At 50.3% G+C, this 17,009-nt stretch overlaps 1 protein-coding gene across 9 annotated transcripts in view; it reads left to right on the plus strand.

The window, feature by feature from the left end:
- CACNA1A (calcium voltage-gated channel subunit alpha1 A) overlaps positions 1 to 17,009 on the plus strand; it is a 329,605-nt gene that overhangs the window by 261,790 nt on the left and 50,806 nt on the right. For all 9 annotated transcript variants that reach the window (XM_082455223.1, XM_082455222.1, XM_082455224.1 and 6 more), the window contains 5 exons: positions 132 to 270; positions 1,831 to 1,960; positions 6,431 to 6,490; positions 7,264 to 7,370; positions 16,154 to 16,253. In XM_082455223.1, the coding sequence (XP_082311349.1) occupies positions 132 to 270; positions 1,831 to 1,960; positions 6,431 to 6,490; positions 7,264 to 7,370; positions 16,154 to 16,253 (536 nt within the window). The remainder of the gene's footprint in view (positions 1 to 131; positions 271 to 1,830; positions 1,961 to 6,430; positions 6,491 to 7,263; positions 7,371 to 16,153; positions 16,254 to 17,009) is intronic.

Below are 17,009 nucleotides of genomic sequence, written 5' to 3' on the forward strand. Positions count from 1 at the left end.
ATAATAGGGTGCTTGGCACATAGTAGGCACTTTGTGTCAGCTGCTTATTGCCTGCTCTGGAGAGTAGGCAGGAGACCAGAGGTTTGCGGGAAATCGTGGAGGGAGCCCTGTGTTGCTTCTTTTCCCAACAGTGAACAAAAACGCCAACCCAGACCCACTGCCAAAAAAGGAGGAAGAGAAGAAAGAGGAGGAGGAAGATGACCCCGGGGAAGACGGCCCCAAGCCCATGCCCCCCTACAGCTCCATGTTTATCCTCTCTACGACCAACCCGTGAGTACGGCCCATGGCCAGGGCAGGGGGCCCAGGGCTCCCACTGGGGCAGTGGAAGTCAGGACAGAGGGCAGACCCAGACAAAGGGTAGTGGGGGAGAGTTGCCTTTAAGACCATTAATCCATAGGAGACCTTTGAGCAAATTAAAAAATGATGTCCCTTTCTTAACTCATAGAAGATAGAAACGTATCATAAAGTACTGATTTTGTTGGAAAAGACCCCCTCCTGCCACCAACTAAAAACCACTGTCATAAATATCCACATCTACACTGTCTGTGATGTGAGAGGTGTCCCTTAGAAATGGCTGCCTTGTGCAGTGCACAACCTGTACAATTGTACATGGCAGCCCAGGTCCCTGAGCTCTGCTCTACAAGGATTTGGATTCTGGGTAGATGGTCTCTGAGTTCATGGCCCTCTGTCTTGGGCATCCTTGAGGAGGCTGGATTATTTAGGGGAGAAATTTATCGCATGTATGTCTTGGTGGCTCAGAGGTTGTTTTAGAATTGCATTTTTCCAAAGGGTATTTTTTGAAACCCTGGTCCCTCAAAATGCTTCTTGGCAAAGAAGAATCATGTCAAATAAGCTGCAGGGGAAACTGCTTTCTCTAACCTGCCTCTTGGAGACTCACCCTGTGCATTTACTTTTTTATGTGGTTGACATTATCTATTTTAATAAAGAAATTCTTATGTGGCACTTAGCACCAGGCACTATTCTGAATACTTTACAAATAAAAAAATTTTCTCATAATAACCCTATAGGGGTTGGTACTTTGCTTATCCCCATTGGACAGATGAAGAAACTGAGGTCCAGAGAGATGAAGTCACCTGCCCAAAGTCAAACAGCAAGCAAGTGGGAGAGCCCAGACAGACTGACTCCAGCATCCTTGTTCTTAGCCACTCAGCCCTGCAGCCATTCATAGAATCTCATGACATATTTATCATTATTAGCTCCACTTGAGGTTAATTATTTCATTATTATCTCATTAGCATATTGAAGGCTCTGATAAGGCCTGCAATTCATAATTTAAGTAACTAACCTTTTGGAGCCCCTACCATGTACCAGGCATATATTAACTCCTTTGATCCTCACATTCTTGTGAGTTAGACACTATTGTTATGGTCATTTCACCGATGAGGGCACTGAGGTACAATAACTTGCCTAAGGTCACTCAACTAATTGAAAAAACAAAAAGGAAATCTACCTAACCCAGAATTTCCCAATTTTGTTTGACCATGTGACATTTTATGCATAAAAAGCTTTTCATCTCCTACAGAATCAAGGACAATATTTCTTCAACGCAGCCTGTGAGTTAAGATGTTCCAAGAGGGTGGTTTGGAAGTGATGGGAACTTATAAACAGAGACGTGGATCTCTTCCCTCGCTGAGGGCTCCCCTGCCCCAAGAGGGTCCCCAGATGAAGGAGCTTGTTACTCTGTTGGGTGTGGGACCTTGGGAGTTAGAGATCATCTCAGATAGTGGTAGGTGACATAAGGAGATTACAGAGGAAGGGGCTCGATAGCCTGCGGTCTGAGTGGACCTCTGCACGCCTACCTGTCCCCAGCCTTCGCCGCCTGTGCCATTACATCCTGAACCTGCGCTACTTTGAGATGTGCATCCTCATGGTCATCGCCATGAGCAGCATCGCCCTGGCGGCTGAGGACCCCGTGCAGCCCAACGCACCGCGGAACAATGTGAGTCCCACCCAGCAGGTTCCTTCCAGCCCAGCTACTCTGTCACCGGCCACTTTCTCCTGCATCGTAAAAGCTGATAGCTAGGGTGGAATAAATGTTGGGGGCACCCCTGGGCGCAGCCCTTGTGGCCGCTGGTTGGGAGAGGAAGCTCTGATTCTCTTCTTGAGGAAGGATGTTCCTTGCGACTGTGGTTCCGTGTGCCTGGTGGGGAAGAGGTGGCCAAGAGGGGGCTGAAAATTGCCGGAATCCCTGGTGGGGGGAGTGAGTCTGGCAGGATGTGGAGGTGCACAAGCTCTGCGTGGAGTGTGGGGTGGGGGGGTACTGAGACAGGGGGTGTTCCAGAGGCTTCTCCTCTGCAGTCAGGTCTCACCAAATGGACTTTTTGGTTTTGATGCGAAGCTTTGAAAGAAAGGATTATTTTGACTCAGAGGCACCTCCTAAACTTTGAGCTTTTGGGAGAGCTAAAAAGCTCCCCATTTGGGGGCCCAAGGTCTGCTAACAGGCCCTGTCAGTAAAGCACTTGCTGTGTCCCAGGCACAACCCCAGGTTCTTGGGGTATCCCCATTGGACAGATGAGGAAACTGAGGCTCAGGGAGGTTTAGTGACCTGTCCAGGGTCACACAGCAGAATTCCAATTCTGCCCCCACTAGATCTCCCGCTGCTTCCCTCAACTGCCTCCATTTATCAAACACCTACTGTGCGCATGTCCCCCCTTAAGTCCTGCCATGCAAGAATGAGTGTGTGCCGTGGTTGAGAGGGGAAACCAAGGCACCAGCAGGCCAGGGCGTGACAGAGGCTGGACTGGTGGCAGCGCCTTCTTCCCCAGCTCCTTCCTCGACCCCCATCACCCCCTACACGAGCCACCTTCCTCTGGGAGTCAGGCCCTGCCGCCCTCGCTAAGTAGGTTAGGAGCCTTGGCGAGGCTGGCAAGTCCCATAAATCAAGCCCGTCCTCAGCTTACTTTGCACTTTCCCTTCCTTCACAGGCCTGGCAGGCCCCCTGGGGACCCGATGGGGGAGATGGAAGGAAATAATTAGAACAAGCCTCCTGGAGGAAACTGGTACCAGGGCAGGGCTGAGGCTGTACTCTGTTATCTCCTGCTGCCTGGTTTCAACTAGGGACCCAGGGAGCCAGGCTTGGGGAAGGGGTGTCCCAAGAGGGGTCAGCAAACCCCCTGCTGACTCTAGGAGACTGGAGCAGGCTTTGTCTCTGGCAGGGAGGGGATGGGCATGGGGGCTCCAGGGGGACCACTGCAGCTCCTGGGGCTGTAGAGAACCCTGGCAGGGCTCAGACCAGCCCCCGTGGAGCGTTTGCAGAGCTCTGGTTCCCCTGCCCCATCCCCACTGCTCCATCTCACAGCTGAAACATGTCTCCTCAAAGCCCTCCCTCTTCTGGACTTCGCTGGCTGTCCAGTGGTTAAGACTCCACACTTCCACTGCAGGGGGCACAGGTTTGATCCCTGGTTGGGGAACTGAGGTCCCACATGCTGCGCGGCCAAAACAATAATAATAAATTTTTTTTTAAAAGCCGTCTCTCTTCAAGAGCATGGTAAAGCAGCTGATACCCCGGGCCCCCTTCCCGAGTTCTTTTTATTAGCTGATCTAGAACAGGCCTCAGAGAAGTGCCCAGAACACGTATGATCCACTCATTTATCGAGGGCACTCCGCCATGTAAGCACCGCCCAAGCCAAGAAGTAGAACAAAACTGAGCGTGACCACAGGCACCTCTTTGATCGCCCCCATCCCTTCCCTCTGGAGCAGGGTTCACAAGTGGGAACAAGGTCTTCAGACACGTTTGGGTGTTGTGAGTTGGGACAGGTGGAGGGTTGCTACTGGCATCAAGAGGGTGGGGACCAGGGACACTGTTCATCGCCCTGCAGCGCAGAGGGCAGCCTCACCACAGAGAATGACCTGACCCCTGTTGTCAACAGTGCTTGAAAAACCCTTACCTTAGAGGTATCAAAATCCCCACTTCTGGAAGGAGAGTTTCTTAGCTGCTCTGATTTTCCCACCTGTACATGCATCCTTAAACACTAGAATTTTTTTGCCTGCTTCTAACACTAAACAGATGGGATAAATTCTGTGCATCTCTCTGTCACCCAAAATCGTGTCCACCATGACATGAGCATGTATTGATGCTGGTAGTGACAGTCATTCTTTTCCGTTGCTGTTTAATATTCCACTCCATGCCATGATTTGTTTATGCATCTCCCATTTGACACACATTTGGATTGTCTGCAGTTTAGAACGCTGTCACGGCATCCCCTACCGCCAACATGGGGCCCCTGGGCTTGACTTTCTCCAGGGTCTAAAACCAGTAATGGAGTTTCTGGATCATACATAGAATTTACACGTGGTTGGCCCCGAAGATGCAGCCAGAATGTTTACTCGCACCAGCAACGTACAAGGCTCCCACTGCTCCACAGTCTTGCCCACACTTGGTGCTGTCAGCTCTTTCATTGAGCCAACCTGGTGGGTGTGGAATCTCATTGGGAATTTGATTTGCATTTCCCTGTGATAAATGAGACTGAGAACCTTTTTGGATTCCAGTGAGCTACAGAAAATTGCCTTTTGTAGAGGTCAAAAAGATCTACATATTAGATACAGTTGAACCTAATTTATTGGTCTTTTGATTTCCTCTTGCTCCACTTATTAAGCTCTCCAGGATTTGATTCAGCTGACCACCTGGCCTGCCTTTCCCCCCACCTCCTTTCCTTCCTTCTTTCCTCCTTTCCTTCCATTCATTGCTTTATTTAGTAATTATTTAATGAGCAGCTACTGTGTGCCACGTGCTGAGCTAAACATCAAGGATTGACAGGGTATGAGACAGTCCCTGCCATCTCAGAGCTCACAGAGCACCAGGCCTTTATCCATGCTGTGCCCTCTGCCCGGTGCACCTGAAATGCTCTCCCACCACCATCCCCTCAGCCTTCCCAGAACCTTCCAGCCCCTTGCACCTGCTGCACATCCCAGGAAGTTAGCCATCCTGGCCGCTCTGGTCTCCAATGGCCCTTCAAGCACCACACATAATGAGAGTGTGAGTGGTAACCACACAGATGACAGATCCCAGCTCCTGCCGGACCCAGTGCAGCCACAGCTATTCATGCATTCATTCAGCAAACATTTCTTGAGTATGCCTGGCCCTGTACTATAAGCTGGAGATGCCACAGGGACAGACAAACATTCCTGCCCTTGTGAGGCTGACTTTCAGGTTGGGGAGGTGGACAGTGAGATTATTACTAACTATAACAAATAGTGTGTCAGGATGTGATAAGTGCTAGGGATGAGGGATATGGGGGAAGGGGTAGACTTGGTGGAATTTTAAACAGGCAGTCAGGGAAGGCCTCACTGAGAAACTGATATTTGAGCCAAGTCATAAAGGAGGAGAGAGAGGGAATCAGTTGGAACATGGGGAAGAGCATTCCAGGCAGAGGGAACAGCCTGTGCAAAGGCCCTGAGGTGAGAACATCCAGGGTGGCAGAATCAAGAGTGAGCAGGGGGAGGGTAGGACAAGATGAGGGCAAGGAGGTGGCCAGGCAGATTGTGCAGGGCCTTGGAGGCCACGAGGAGGACTTTGGCTTTTACCCGAGTGAGGTGTGAGCCATGGAGGGTTCTTGAGCAGAGAAGAGGGTGGCGGGTGACCTGACTTGAGTGCTCACAGGCGCCCTCTGGTGGCCATCCTTAGTAATTACCAGCCCTTACTTCTCCAAGGCAAATCTGATGAAGTCAGCCCCCTGCGCTTACCATGTGCTGGGCACTGTGCCAGCACACTCAACATCCTCATGCCAGGGTCACACCAGGGATGTGCTATGGCATGGCCAGGAAAGGGGCCAGAGTGCAGGATGTTGCCCGTCCAGAGAGAAACCACTAATGCCTGGTCTTGTGTAAAGTGGTGGAGAGAGGGAGAATCAACCCACCCTGCTGAGTGTGTAGCCCCGGAGTGGGGAGGGAGATGGGCGCCACAGTGAGGTTTGTCCCCAGTGTCTGTCCTGGACGGCTAATCATGTTTAGGAAACCCTGTGTGGGAACAGTTACTCACCCAGGAGACCCAGCAGGTCAGAGGCACTGGGGGATCAGACCTGTCGCCCACAGAGATGCAGTCCTCCCTGAACTTCCCTGGGGCCACCTCTAGTCTATATAGTGCTTTGGGCAAATAAAAAAGGCACCCACTCTTTCCGTTGGTAAGCAGACCAGCCTGGTAGAGTGATTTTTGCTAGGACTTTGCTGCCATCTGCTGGACAGTTTCATTCACAACATACAAATCTGCCCTGAGACAGTGGGAGGAGGCCCTTGGGTAGTGCACGACCTGCCCAACTGTACATGGATGCAGCATTTCCTCATGTGGATGGAGATTCTGCTCCCTGGGGACTTTGTTGGAGGCCACACACCCCAGTGGACCAAGGCTAGGTGCACGGGGGCTCTGCTGGAGCAAGCCAATGATCCGCTGCCCCCTTGCTTTTATCCCCTGCAGGTGCTGCGATATTTTGACTACGTTTTTACAGGCGTCTTTACCTTTGAGATGGTGATCAAGGTGAGTGCCAGGGCTCCACAGGATTCTGCACCCTCCAGAATACCACCCTGGTGTGGGAGGCTCACCCCAGAGATTAGAAATGCTTGGTGTGTTTGAGGAACATCAAGGGAGCCGGTGCAGCCGGAAGGAGTGAGAGAGGAGGGTGGGGAAACCAGGGCAGGGAGATGAGCAGGGAGGGACGAATCATGCAGGAACTTGGGGGCCGCAGGGAGGACTTAGGCTTTTATCCCTAGTGAGGTGGGAGCCATGGAAGGTTCTGAGCAGAGGGACATGATTGGACTCAGGTGTTCACAGTCACCCTCTAGCCTCTCTGGGGGGACAGGCTTGGGAGGGGGAGCAGGGCGGGTGGGACCCAAGAGAACTGGGAGCAGGCGATTGCACTGGTCCAGGCAGGAGATGATGGGGACCAGCCCAGGGTGGTGGCAGAGAAGGCGGTGAAAAGTGGGCAGATTCTTGGAAGGTTTGGAAGGCAGAACCAACGAGGTTTGCTAATGGATCTGATGTGGGGTGAGGAGCCCAGGGGAATCCCAAGGTTTTGACCTAAGAACCAGCAAGTCGGAACTACCTTTCACAGGGTGGGAAGGTGCCTTGGGCAGGGCTCTCACTCCTCCCCCAGGTCCTCTGGCCACTGTCCCAGCCCTTCAGGATGAGGTGGGTGGTCCCATTGGCTACCATGCCCCCTCCTGTTGCCCCTCCTCCTGAGGCTAAAGGATGGTTGCTGCTCCGCAGGGCGGGGATGAGGGATCAGAGCGCTGTCTCTTCTCCTCCCATAGATGATCGACCTGGGGCTCGTCCTGCACCAGGGTGCCTACTTCCGTGACCTCTGGAACATTCTCGACTTCATAGTGGTCAGTGGGGCCCTGGTGGCCTTTGCCTTCACGTAAGTGTCCTCTCGAGGACTCCACCTGCCCCTTCGTCCCTCCGTCCCCAGCCCATTGAATCGGGGGACGTGCTCTCGGGGTGCAGAGAAGGGGAGACCGGGCTCCAGGGTGGTGGGAGGCATCCGCATGTCACCAGGAAGAGCTTCGATTGGCTTTTGCATGATGCCCACCACGGAGGAAGAAGGAGAAGGCCTCGCACCTTCTACCTCCTCACACAGCCATGCCACCGACCCCTTGCTGTGCTGCTTTCCGTAGACTAGCCCCACCGGGACATCTCATCTTCCTTCTTCTCTACAAGCTCTGCCCAAGCCCCTGTCTCTTTGGGGAGCCCCTAAAAAGACAATCAGGAAACGAATGTGCATGAGAATTTGCATCCCCACCCTGTGCCCGAAGGCCCTGTAGTTATAGACCTGATGACTCCCCTTGTGTGTCTTGAACTTCTCCTGGCAGTCCTAGGACACTCTGAAAGGTCATGCTTCATCATGCAGCTCCAAGATGGTGCCCACATTCTGGGCAGCCATTCCATGATGGCACCCAAAAGCTTAGTAACCATTCCAAGATGATGCCCAAATTCTGGGCAGCCATTCCATGATGGCAGATGAGTTCTGGACAGCCATTCCAAGATGGCACCCGAATTCTGGGCAGCCATTTTAAGATGGCACCTGTGGGCTCAGTAGTCATTCCAAGATGGCACCCAAAGACTTAGTAGCCATTCCAAGATGCGATTCCAAGACGGCATCCAAGGGCTGAGTAGCCATTAGCTCTTAGGGCCCTGGTAGCAAACTTAGCAGCACATTCCTCAAGTTGTAGATGCTTGGGGCAGGATGGAAAAACCTAATCAGCCCCTAATCCAGAAACAAATCTTCTTAGGGACCCTGTCTGTGCCCATCACAGTGGATCATTCCCAGAAAGGAAAGTCTCAAAGGGATTCGGACCCACCTCACCTACATAAGGAGAAATCAGGGGCTTCCCCTTTGCCTCTGCCTCCTGGGCCCCTTCTCAGCTGACCTGGAAGAGCCCTTGAATGGCCCACCCACCTGAGCAAACAATGAGGACTTGGTTTTTCAGGAGGCCAGTGTGGTGGCCCATTTCCAATTTAAGGGCTAAACTGGGCCATTCTCAGATCCTTCCCTGGGAACACAATGAGATCAAGTTGTGTCAGAAGAGCAAGAAATCTCCAGAGTTTCTGGACGCCTCTGAGCTGGTGGAGATGTACCATGAAGGTCAGGAAGCTGAATGTATTTCTGACTCTGGCCAGACTTCTCACCCCCTTTCTCTTTGTCTTCTACTTTCTCCTCCTCTTTCTGTGTCTGCTCTTTTCCACCCCCTCTCCTTTTCTCTCTTTCTTCCTCTGTCCCTCTTCCACTCCTCCTTCTCTCTCTCTCACTTTTTTAAGTAATTGAGTATTTGATCATTAGAAAAATGGAAGAGATTATCTTAAAAATTCAAGAAGTTTGGCTACATTTTCATTAAGATGTCCTGTAGGTTTAATAATAATAATAATCAAAGTAAAGTGCACAGCAAATTAGAGGAGAAAGATTACCGCAAATAAGACAAGGTATCTGTGGCCTTCATGTATAAAAAGCAATTGCAAATCAATAAGAAACACTGAACCTCAATAGGTAAGTGAGCACAGGATTTAACACAGAAATTTCACAGAATGCTGACTAATAAAAAATGAAAGAAAATAAAAAACCTACCTCATTGGAATTAGGAGGTGTATAAAATACAAACAAGATACAATTTGTTTCTTATCAAGTTAGCACAGATTTCTTCCCCCAAAAAAGATTCTAAAAGGTGTATATGAGAATGTAACGAAATATGCTTCTCCCTCTGTCCATCAGTTATTTGAGCGACTTCTACAAGGTGTCAGTCAGGCACCATGCTAGGTCCTGAGAAAGTTTCGATTCTGAAAAGCCAGAACATTTGACTGCCCTCATCCTGGAGTGAATCCATCTCAAATCCCCTTCCCTCCCTTGCTCCTGTTTCTGTCTTTCTCCTTCTTTATCTTTCCCCTTTTCTCTCTCCTTCCCTCTCTCTGACTCCCTCTCCTACTCTCTCTGTCTCTCTCTCTCTCTCTCTCTTCACCTCCCCTTCCCCTCCCTCCTCCCCTCTCCCCTCCCCCTTCTCCTCTCCTTCTCCCTCTCCTTCTCCTCCAGACTCTTTCTCTCTCTCTCCCTTCCATCCTGTCCTTTGCCTTGACCTTCTGCCTAACCTGGGCCCCATGGCCTGGAGAAGGCAGACACTCTGCCATTTGCTCTGGCATCAGAAACCCAGTCCCCACCATGTTCTGACCTGGGGTGGTCTTCACGTCCAGGGAAGGCAAGTGCAGGCAAGCACCCCTCCCCACATTTCCTCCAGCCCTCCAGGATGACGTCTGCCCAGCAGCCCCCAGGTCCCCCAGAGCTCAGAAAGAGATCACATCCATCTGTCCACACACAACAGCCCCCTTTGCCAGCTGTGCCCTGGGTGGTGGGTTTTGCCCTCCATGGCCATCACTGGGTGTAGTACAATAGAGGTAGTGTCTGCTGCCCATCAGTTCATCCTTGACACTTGCCTTCCAGACCTCTGTGAGAGCCAACAAGCTTCAGTGCTGAAGAAGGGGCCCCCACTATTGCCCTGTCCCATCTCCATCCCTCATTTGGCCTCTCAATTTGGGAAAAGTGTGGCCTTCGAAAGACCTGGGAACAAGCCTTTCAAACCGTAGAGCTTTTGCCATGATGGGCCGTAGTTTCCCTGGAGCTACAATTAGGCTCAACTTTAAGCAAACCTAATGTGCAAAAACAAAATTATTTTTCCACCCAGAATCAAGCAAAATGATTCTTTGTGTCTGCAGAAGAATCTGCCACAGGGAGCTGATTTTGTTTTTTAATTTTTGAGTTTTCGTTTTAAATATAAAGTTATACAAGGGCATTCAAAATGAGCCTACAGCTCAGAGAAATATAGCAGCATATTTGTAGAGTCAACCTTTGAAACTGGTTTTATGAAGTTGCTACAGGCATGAAGCCAGCCAGTTAATGCCATTGAAAATCCCTGTTTCCAATTTTTTTTTAATTCCTATGTGAGGAAAGGGTCTGGACAGGGATTTAAGGTCATCCCTATGAGTCTCAGTGAGCTCGTGGATCTTGCAGGAACTGGGGTGTGTAAGATTCTGCCAGTGGGGTCCTGACAAGTGTTAGGGACTCTCTTGGGGTTTTAGAAGAGCTGACAACCCAGGGAGCACTGTTATGTGATGGTCATAGGGATGGAAGAGGTAGACCCTGAGACCCCACCCCTGCCACACCCTCCCCACCTCATTGCCAAGAATCCATCTGTCACTGCCACTCCTCCTCCAGGGCAGGGCCACAGGCCAGGCACAGCTGGCAAGCACCTTGATCAAGCTGCTCCTGCATGCCTTAGGCCAATCTGCCAGAAAACCAGAGAAGGGACCCCCCACCCAGGCGGCTACTTTTTTCCCCAGAAAAGTTTCAGATTCCTCCCTCTGCCTTCAGGTTTCTGGCCTCTCTTACCTGAGAAGGTCTCTCGCCCTACAAGGACTTTGCTTATTGTCTTTCCTTGTTACCAGATGGATGTCACATTGGCAGGAGTAGGGGTTGCTCTGAGACTCTCCACTTGAGTGTCCAATCCCAGAGTCCTTTGCTTCTTTTCTTTCTGTTCTTTTAACTCACATTATCTGTCCTGTGTGCCTGTCTCCTCGCAGACAAGGCTGAGAACCCCAACAAGTGTTAAATCAACCTGATGGTTTTAGAAAAAGGTTCCAGCAAGTCTGTCCGGTTTCTCTCTAGATGTGCAAGTCCCTGAACCTCTCTGTGCCTCAGTTTCCCCATAACTCTGACAAACTTGACTGGGTAATAATGATAGTAACAGCCTCCATTTACTTAATCTTTACAACCCCACGCAGGAAGTCCTCTTATTATTCCTTTTTTGTACATGAGGAAACTGACGACCAGAGAGATTGTGGAGGGAAGTTCTCTTATTATTCCTTTTTTGTACATGAGGAAACTGACGACCAGAGAGATTGTGGAGGGAAGTCAGCTGTCAGATTGAGGGTTGCTGCCCATCTCCCAGCACTGAACGTGGAGACTTTCACAAGTCAGCAGAATGAGACTTGACAGCCCAGCCAGCCTGGCTTCCTCAAGGCCCCAGCAGGGCCTAGAAGTCCAGGGGAAGAGGGCATGAGACTGTTCCCTCCTTTGTCGAAAGGAATCTTGCTGTTCTGCCCTGTTGGGGTGGAGGCAAGGATTCTGCAGTGCTGTGATTGTGGCCCCGTCTCGGATATGGGAAATGATCCCTGTGGTCCTCCAAGGGATGTGTCGAAGCTCCCCCGACGGTTTCCACCCCTCCTGCACCTCCCCCAAGTATCTGTGCGCGTGTCCTGCTCCATCTACTGACTGTGTGCTGTGTCCATGCGACCACCATTAACACACCATTTCATGAGTCACCACACTTGACATCACGCTCTGTGCCCACGCAACGGGGTAGCCAACTGACATTTCTCAGCAGCTGGCAAATCATGGTCCTGCCCTCACTGCCAAGAGTCCATCTGGGGCTGCCACTCCTCCCTCAAAGCAGGCCAGCACAGCTGGCAGAGCACCTTGATCAAGCCACTCCTGCGTGCTCAGGAACCCAACTGCCAGGAAGCCAAAGAAGGAGCCCCCGGGCTGCCTTTTTTTTTTAATCCCCATCCTCAAAACAGCCCCTACCCCTGAAAGCATTCTTTTGTGTGTGTGTAATGAAATGGAAAGGAGATTAGCGTGCAAGACACACAAACCTGGGTTTGAATCTCAGTCTGCCACTTCCCGGCTGTGTGACCTTGGACAAGTCACTTTCCCTCTCTGAGCCTCAGCTTCCTCATCTGGAAAATGGGTATAATGGTACCGCCTTGCCACAGACAGATTGAATGACATTCAGAAGACTCACATATTACACCTAACATCATCCATCAGGTTGGGCAGAAGTCACTGTCACTGAAAAATTCCTCAATAATCCAAAAAGGAGAATCTATACAATTCTATCTATGCAATAATTCCTAGATATGTTAAGCTTTGAAAGCCACTGAGGTAAAGTGAAAGGTAGCAGGGGGAAGAAAACTCCAGTGGGAATATCTGTAAGCTTTTAACCCATTATGTTTTTAGAAATGTCACTAACTTCAAAAGGGGGTGGCAGGTGGGAAATTCTGTAGAGTACCTGCTTGGCAGTAGGGCTTCCACTGTTCTAATGGCAATCAAGTTTCTTGCACCTTGATCTCCAGTCATGGTTGGAGGGTCATAATGAGACTGAGCCTTGATTCCAAAGATGAGTTGTGCAAGGGGCCACTGCCAGATGCAGAGAGCTTCCCCCAGGCCCACATTTTCCCAGAAGGCTCTTGAGAGTTGCCCCTTAATTTCATCCCAAATTGGAACTCTTAGCTGCCCCCCTTCTCCTTCATAACTTAGGGGGTAAAGCCAAGGCCGTAGTTACTGTGTATCACGCATCAGCACCCAGGTCCCCCTAACTCCAAAGCTCACCCCCTTCAGGACATTCTAGAGGACTTCCCTGGCGGTCCGGTGGTTAAGACTCCATGCTTCTGATGCAGGGGCCGCGGGTTTGATCCCTGGTCGGGGAACTAAGATCCCGCATACTGCGAGGTGTGGCCAAAAAAAAAAAAGACATTCTAAAAATTTCCAGTCCCAGAACCTCTGGAGAAAAGGGGTTTTCCTCCAGCTCTTGGCAGGGACCTTCAGTGGCGAATTCGCCTTTGGTAGTTGATAACTTTCGGGCTGTCCTGCTACTTGGAAATTCGGCTTTCTTGGTGCTGTTGGGCAGTGCCGGGGGCCAGCCAAAGGCAGGGGACGGAACAAGCGTCTTCCAGACGGAAGGATGGACACCGTCCAGAGCCACGAGCCTGGGGCGGCCCCTCCTGGTGCCCAGACAGGGCAGGGGAGTGCTCAGGTGTGCGTGCATGTACGTGTGTGTTCTGTGTTCTTTCTTCTGAGGCCGCTTACGATCTGTCTCTCCCTCCGACGCCACGTCACCAGGAGCAGTACACGGTAAAGTGCCTCCCTCTCTCTCTCTCTCTCTCTCTCTCTCTCTCTCTCTAGTTCTGTCTCGTTCTCTGTGCCCTGATGCAGCCATACTGGTTCTGGGCCTGTTTCTGTAACCTTGTGTCATTGCCACCGTCCTGTCGCTTGCAGTGACCAGAGTCCCCTCAGCCTGCTCCCCAAGGAGCAGGAGCCTGGAGGGGTCTTGGCCGCTGCCTCTCATCAGGACCCACCATTTAGCCCAGTTCTTGGAAGGGAACATAAAGGGCGTGGAAGGGGGTCTCCCCATGGCCTTATTTCAATAGGGCAGACGAGCTGGATGGGTGGTTATCAGGGGCGTGAATGTCCAGCTTCCCAGATGGGAGAAGGGTGGACAGTCCAAACAACCAGGGCTTGGGCTTTAAGAGGAGCAAGTAACCCCCCCAACAGGAGCATCTACACTCTCAGCAAAGTGATTTGAAAATCTGGTTGATTTCTGTAAGAACACCTTGATCAAGCCATTCCTGCATGCTCAGGAGCCAAACTGCCAGGAACCCTCTCCTCGGTGTCTCGACAAACAGGATTGTTCTCAGCCTCTCCCAAGGGAGAAGTGCCTCCTAGGAGAGAGACCCCCAGAATGCCCATGGAGTCATTTTTACATGAGTAGATGTGCCCCAGGAGGTATGTTGCCAAATGTCAGCAGTTTGGCCCATCAAGATTTTAGGCAGTTCCACATACAACCTAGATGTCCACTTGCATGACGTTTTTTTCCACCAACACATAGTCTAAACTTCATTTTAGTTTTGCTAGAACACTTTATGCCGTCCCCTCACAACCAGTATTGTTAACCTCAGATAGAACAGGCAACCGCGAAAGTGAATCCAACAAGAATGAAACAGTGTGTAGCAAGTTGTTACATTCAAGCTGGGTTCTTTGTTAAAAGGGAAATTAGTGAGCGTTAGGGAGGCATTAAAGACCTATGAACACATAGCAGAGACTTCATCTCTGACCAAAACAGGAGGCCTGAAAGATAACTTGAAGAAAACATAGCTGTTTCCCTGTGTGATCCCGTTACTTAATTGTGTTTGTGATCTGCCTGAAAATATCTCAGTGACTCTCCTGATGTGTGTCTCATACTTTGGGGGCACAGCCTTGAGATAATAATGATGACTTTGGTTTTAAAAAGAAAAAACCATGTAGAGACTGCTGAATCCTGGAGCACAGCTGTGCCCGGCAGGTTAAAATCCAATTCTCTTTTTTCTCTGAAAGATGAGAAAAAGGAACCCTAAAAAAAGCAAATGTCACGAAGAATGTTTTTGCACCTGGAAACCCGGGCACACCACGGTGGGTGTTTCTGGGGCAGCTCTACTCATGACCCAAGAGGTAGCTGTAGGGAGATGTTTGCTAACTGGCCCCCAAAGAACTCTGATCTGGATCCATTCACATGTGTCCTGAAACTACATACCAGGCACATGCTGGGGGCAGAGACAAGAACCAAGATTAAAGGGAAAGTGAACACATAGAAGAAGAAATGACAGTTTCACCTTTGAAGAGTTTTCTGTCTAAAGCCAGAAGCCAGTGACAGGAGCAAAGGTGATTCTGAAACAGCACTGGGGTCTGGCAGAGCCCAGAGGCAGTCAGTGGAGGCTGTCAGATGAAGAGACATTTACCTTGGGCTTTGAGGGCTGCATAGTTCTGTGAATGGAGAAGTGGAGGAAGGGCATTTCTAGCAGAGGGAAGAGAAGCAAAAGAGTGTGGCTGGGGCTTGGGGTGTGTAGTAATCAATGGGAATGCAAACAGAAAGGTAAGTTGGACTAGATTCCGAAGAGCCTTGAATGCCAAGCTAGGAGTTTGCACTTCTAGGAATTCAGTTGCTCCAGAAGGAGTCGGAGCAGGAGAGTGACATGGTCATTGGTTTTGGCCACTGCATGCAGAAAAGATGCAAGAAGAGAGAGACAGGGAGTGGGGGGAAAGTTGGGAGGTGGATAATGGGGGTCTGACCTAGGATGGTGCCATGTGTAGGAGGGTGACCCGTTGGGGATGAGGATGGAGAACAGGAAGCTGAACACAAGTGCTGGGTTTCTGGCTTGGGCAGCTGGGTGGGTGCTGAGTTCCATTAATCACAAGACTTTGACGGCCACACCCAATGCCCTCCTTTTGGGGGCGCTTGAATCATGGTTGGCTAAGGGTGTCATGACAGCTGCAATGCTAAGACTCAGGCCCAGTAGACCCTGGACTGAACCTCTATGCAGCAATCTGACAAAGATGAGCTCAGATACCCTGAAAGAATGAGGCAGTGATTCAACATCTGATGTTCTGGTTCCTTCCGCTCCTGTGGGCTCAGGGAATATTGGGGCAGGGGGTGGGGGAAGGGAGTTCTGGTTTAAAGGCCACTTTAAGCATTTCCTGGATCCTGTTGGAAGAGGGAGGAATCCCATTTTCTAAAAGCTCACTAAGACCACCTCCAAAGAGAGCACACAGAGGGCAGCCAACTTCCTCGTGCTGGATCTAAGAGCTACCCCATGCAACTGCTCAGGCTCAGCCAGGGCCCTCAACAAACCCTGAGACCAAAACCACAAAAGGCCATCTTCTCACTAGCTCTCGAGCCCAGATGTAGCAGGGGAGCTGACTACTCTTCTCCGGGAAGGACATGGCTATGCCAGGCCCACTCCAGACTCCTAAGCCGGGGAGGGTGGGGCCACTTGGGGCTGTGGACCACCCACCACCCACCCTGACCTTGGCTCCCTCTCTTCCCTTCTCCCCATTCTAACATCCCTCCACAGTGGCAATAGCAAAGGAAAGGACATCAACACGATTAAATCCCTCCGAGTCCTTCGGGTGCTACGACCTCTTAAAACCATCAAGCGGTTGCCAAAGCTCAAGGTGAGATTGGGGTATGTGGAAGATCTATCAGGGTTGCCATGTACAGTTGAACAGGTTGCACACTGCTCAAGGACAGTACGTTGAAAGGGGTGCTGCTAACATCACAGCCATTATGTATGGATATACTTATTACTACAACTCTCCAGTAGATGGCAGTAAAGTGAGTTAATGGAACAAAATCTGTATATCATGGTAATTTTCCAATAGATGAAATGTCTCTTGCAAAGTTGAGATCCCTTTTCTTAATTCCCATGAAGGCATCATGTGGATAAAACAGGGCGTAACCCTAATCTGGGAAGCAGGAAACTAGGTTTCTGGTCCCACATAAGCTTTAACTTTTCACCTGCCTATTCTAGGGTCCAATATCTCCGTTCCAAAATAGCATGAACCACCAGAGTGAAGTAAGACAGAAAGAGAAAAACAAATATTGTATATTAACACATATATGTGGTATCTAGAAAAAATAGTATAGATGCTATTTGCTATTTGCAAAGCAGAAATAGAGACACAGACATATAGAGAACAAACGTATGGATACCAAGGGGAAAAGGGGGGGTGGGATGAATTGGGAGATTGGGATTGACAGATATACACTACTATGTATAAAATAGATAACTAATAAGAACCTACTGTATAGCACAGGGAACTCTACTTGGTGCTCTGTGATGACCTAAATGGGAAGGAAATCCAAAAAAGAGGGGATATATGTATTCACTTTGCTGTACAGCAGGAACTAACACAACAGTGTAAAGCAAC

This window comes from Balaenoptera physalus (assembly GCF_965194825.1).
Source record: "Balaenoptera physalus genome assembly, chromosome: 3".
Lineage (NCBI taxonomy): Eukaryota > Metazoa > Chordata > Mammalia > Artiodactyla > Balaenopteridae > Balaenoptera > Balaenoptera physalus.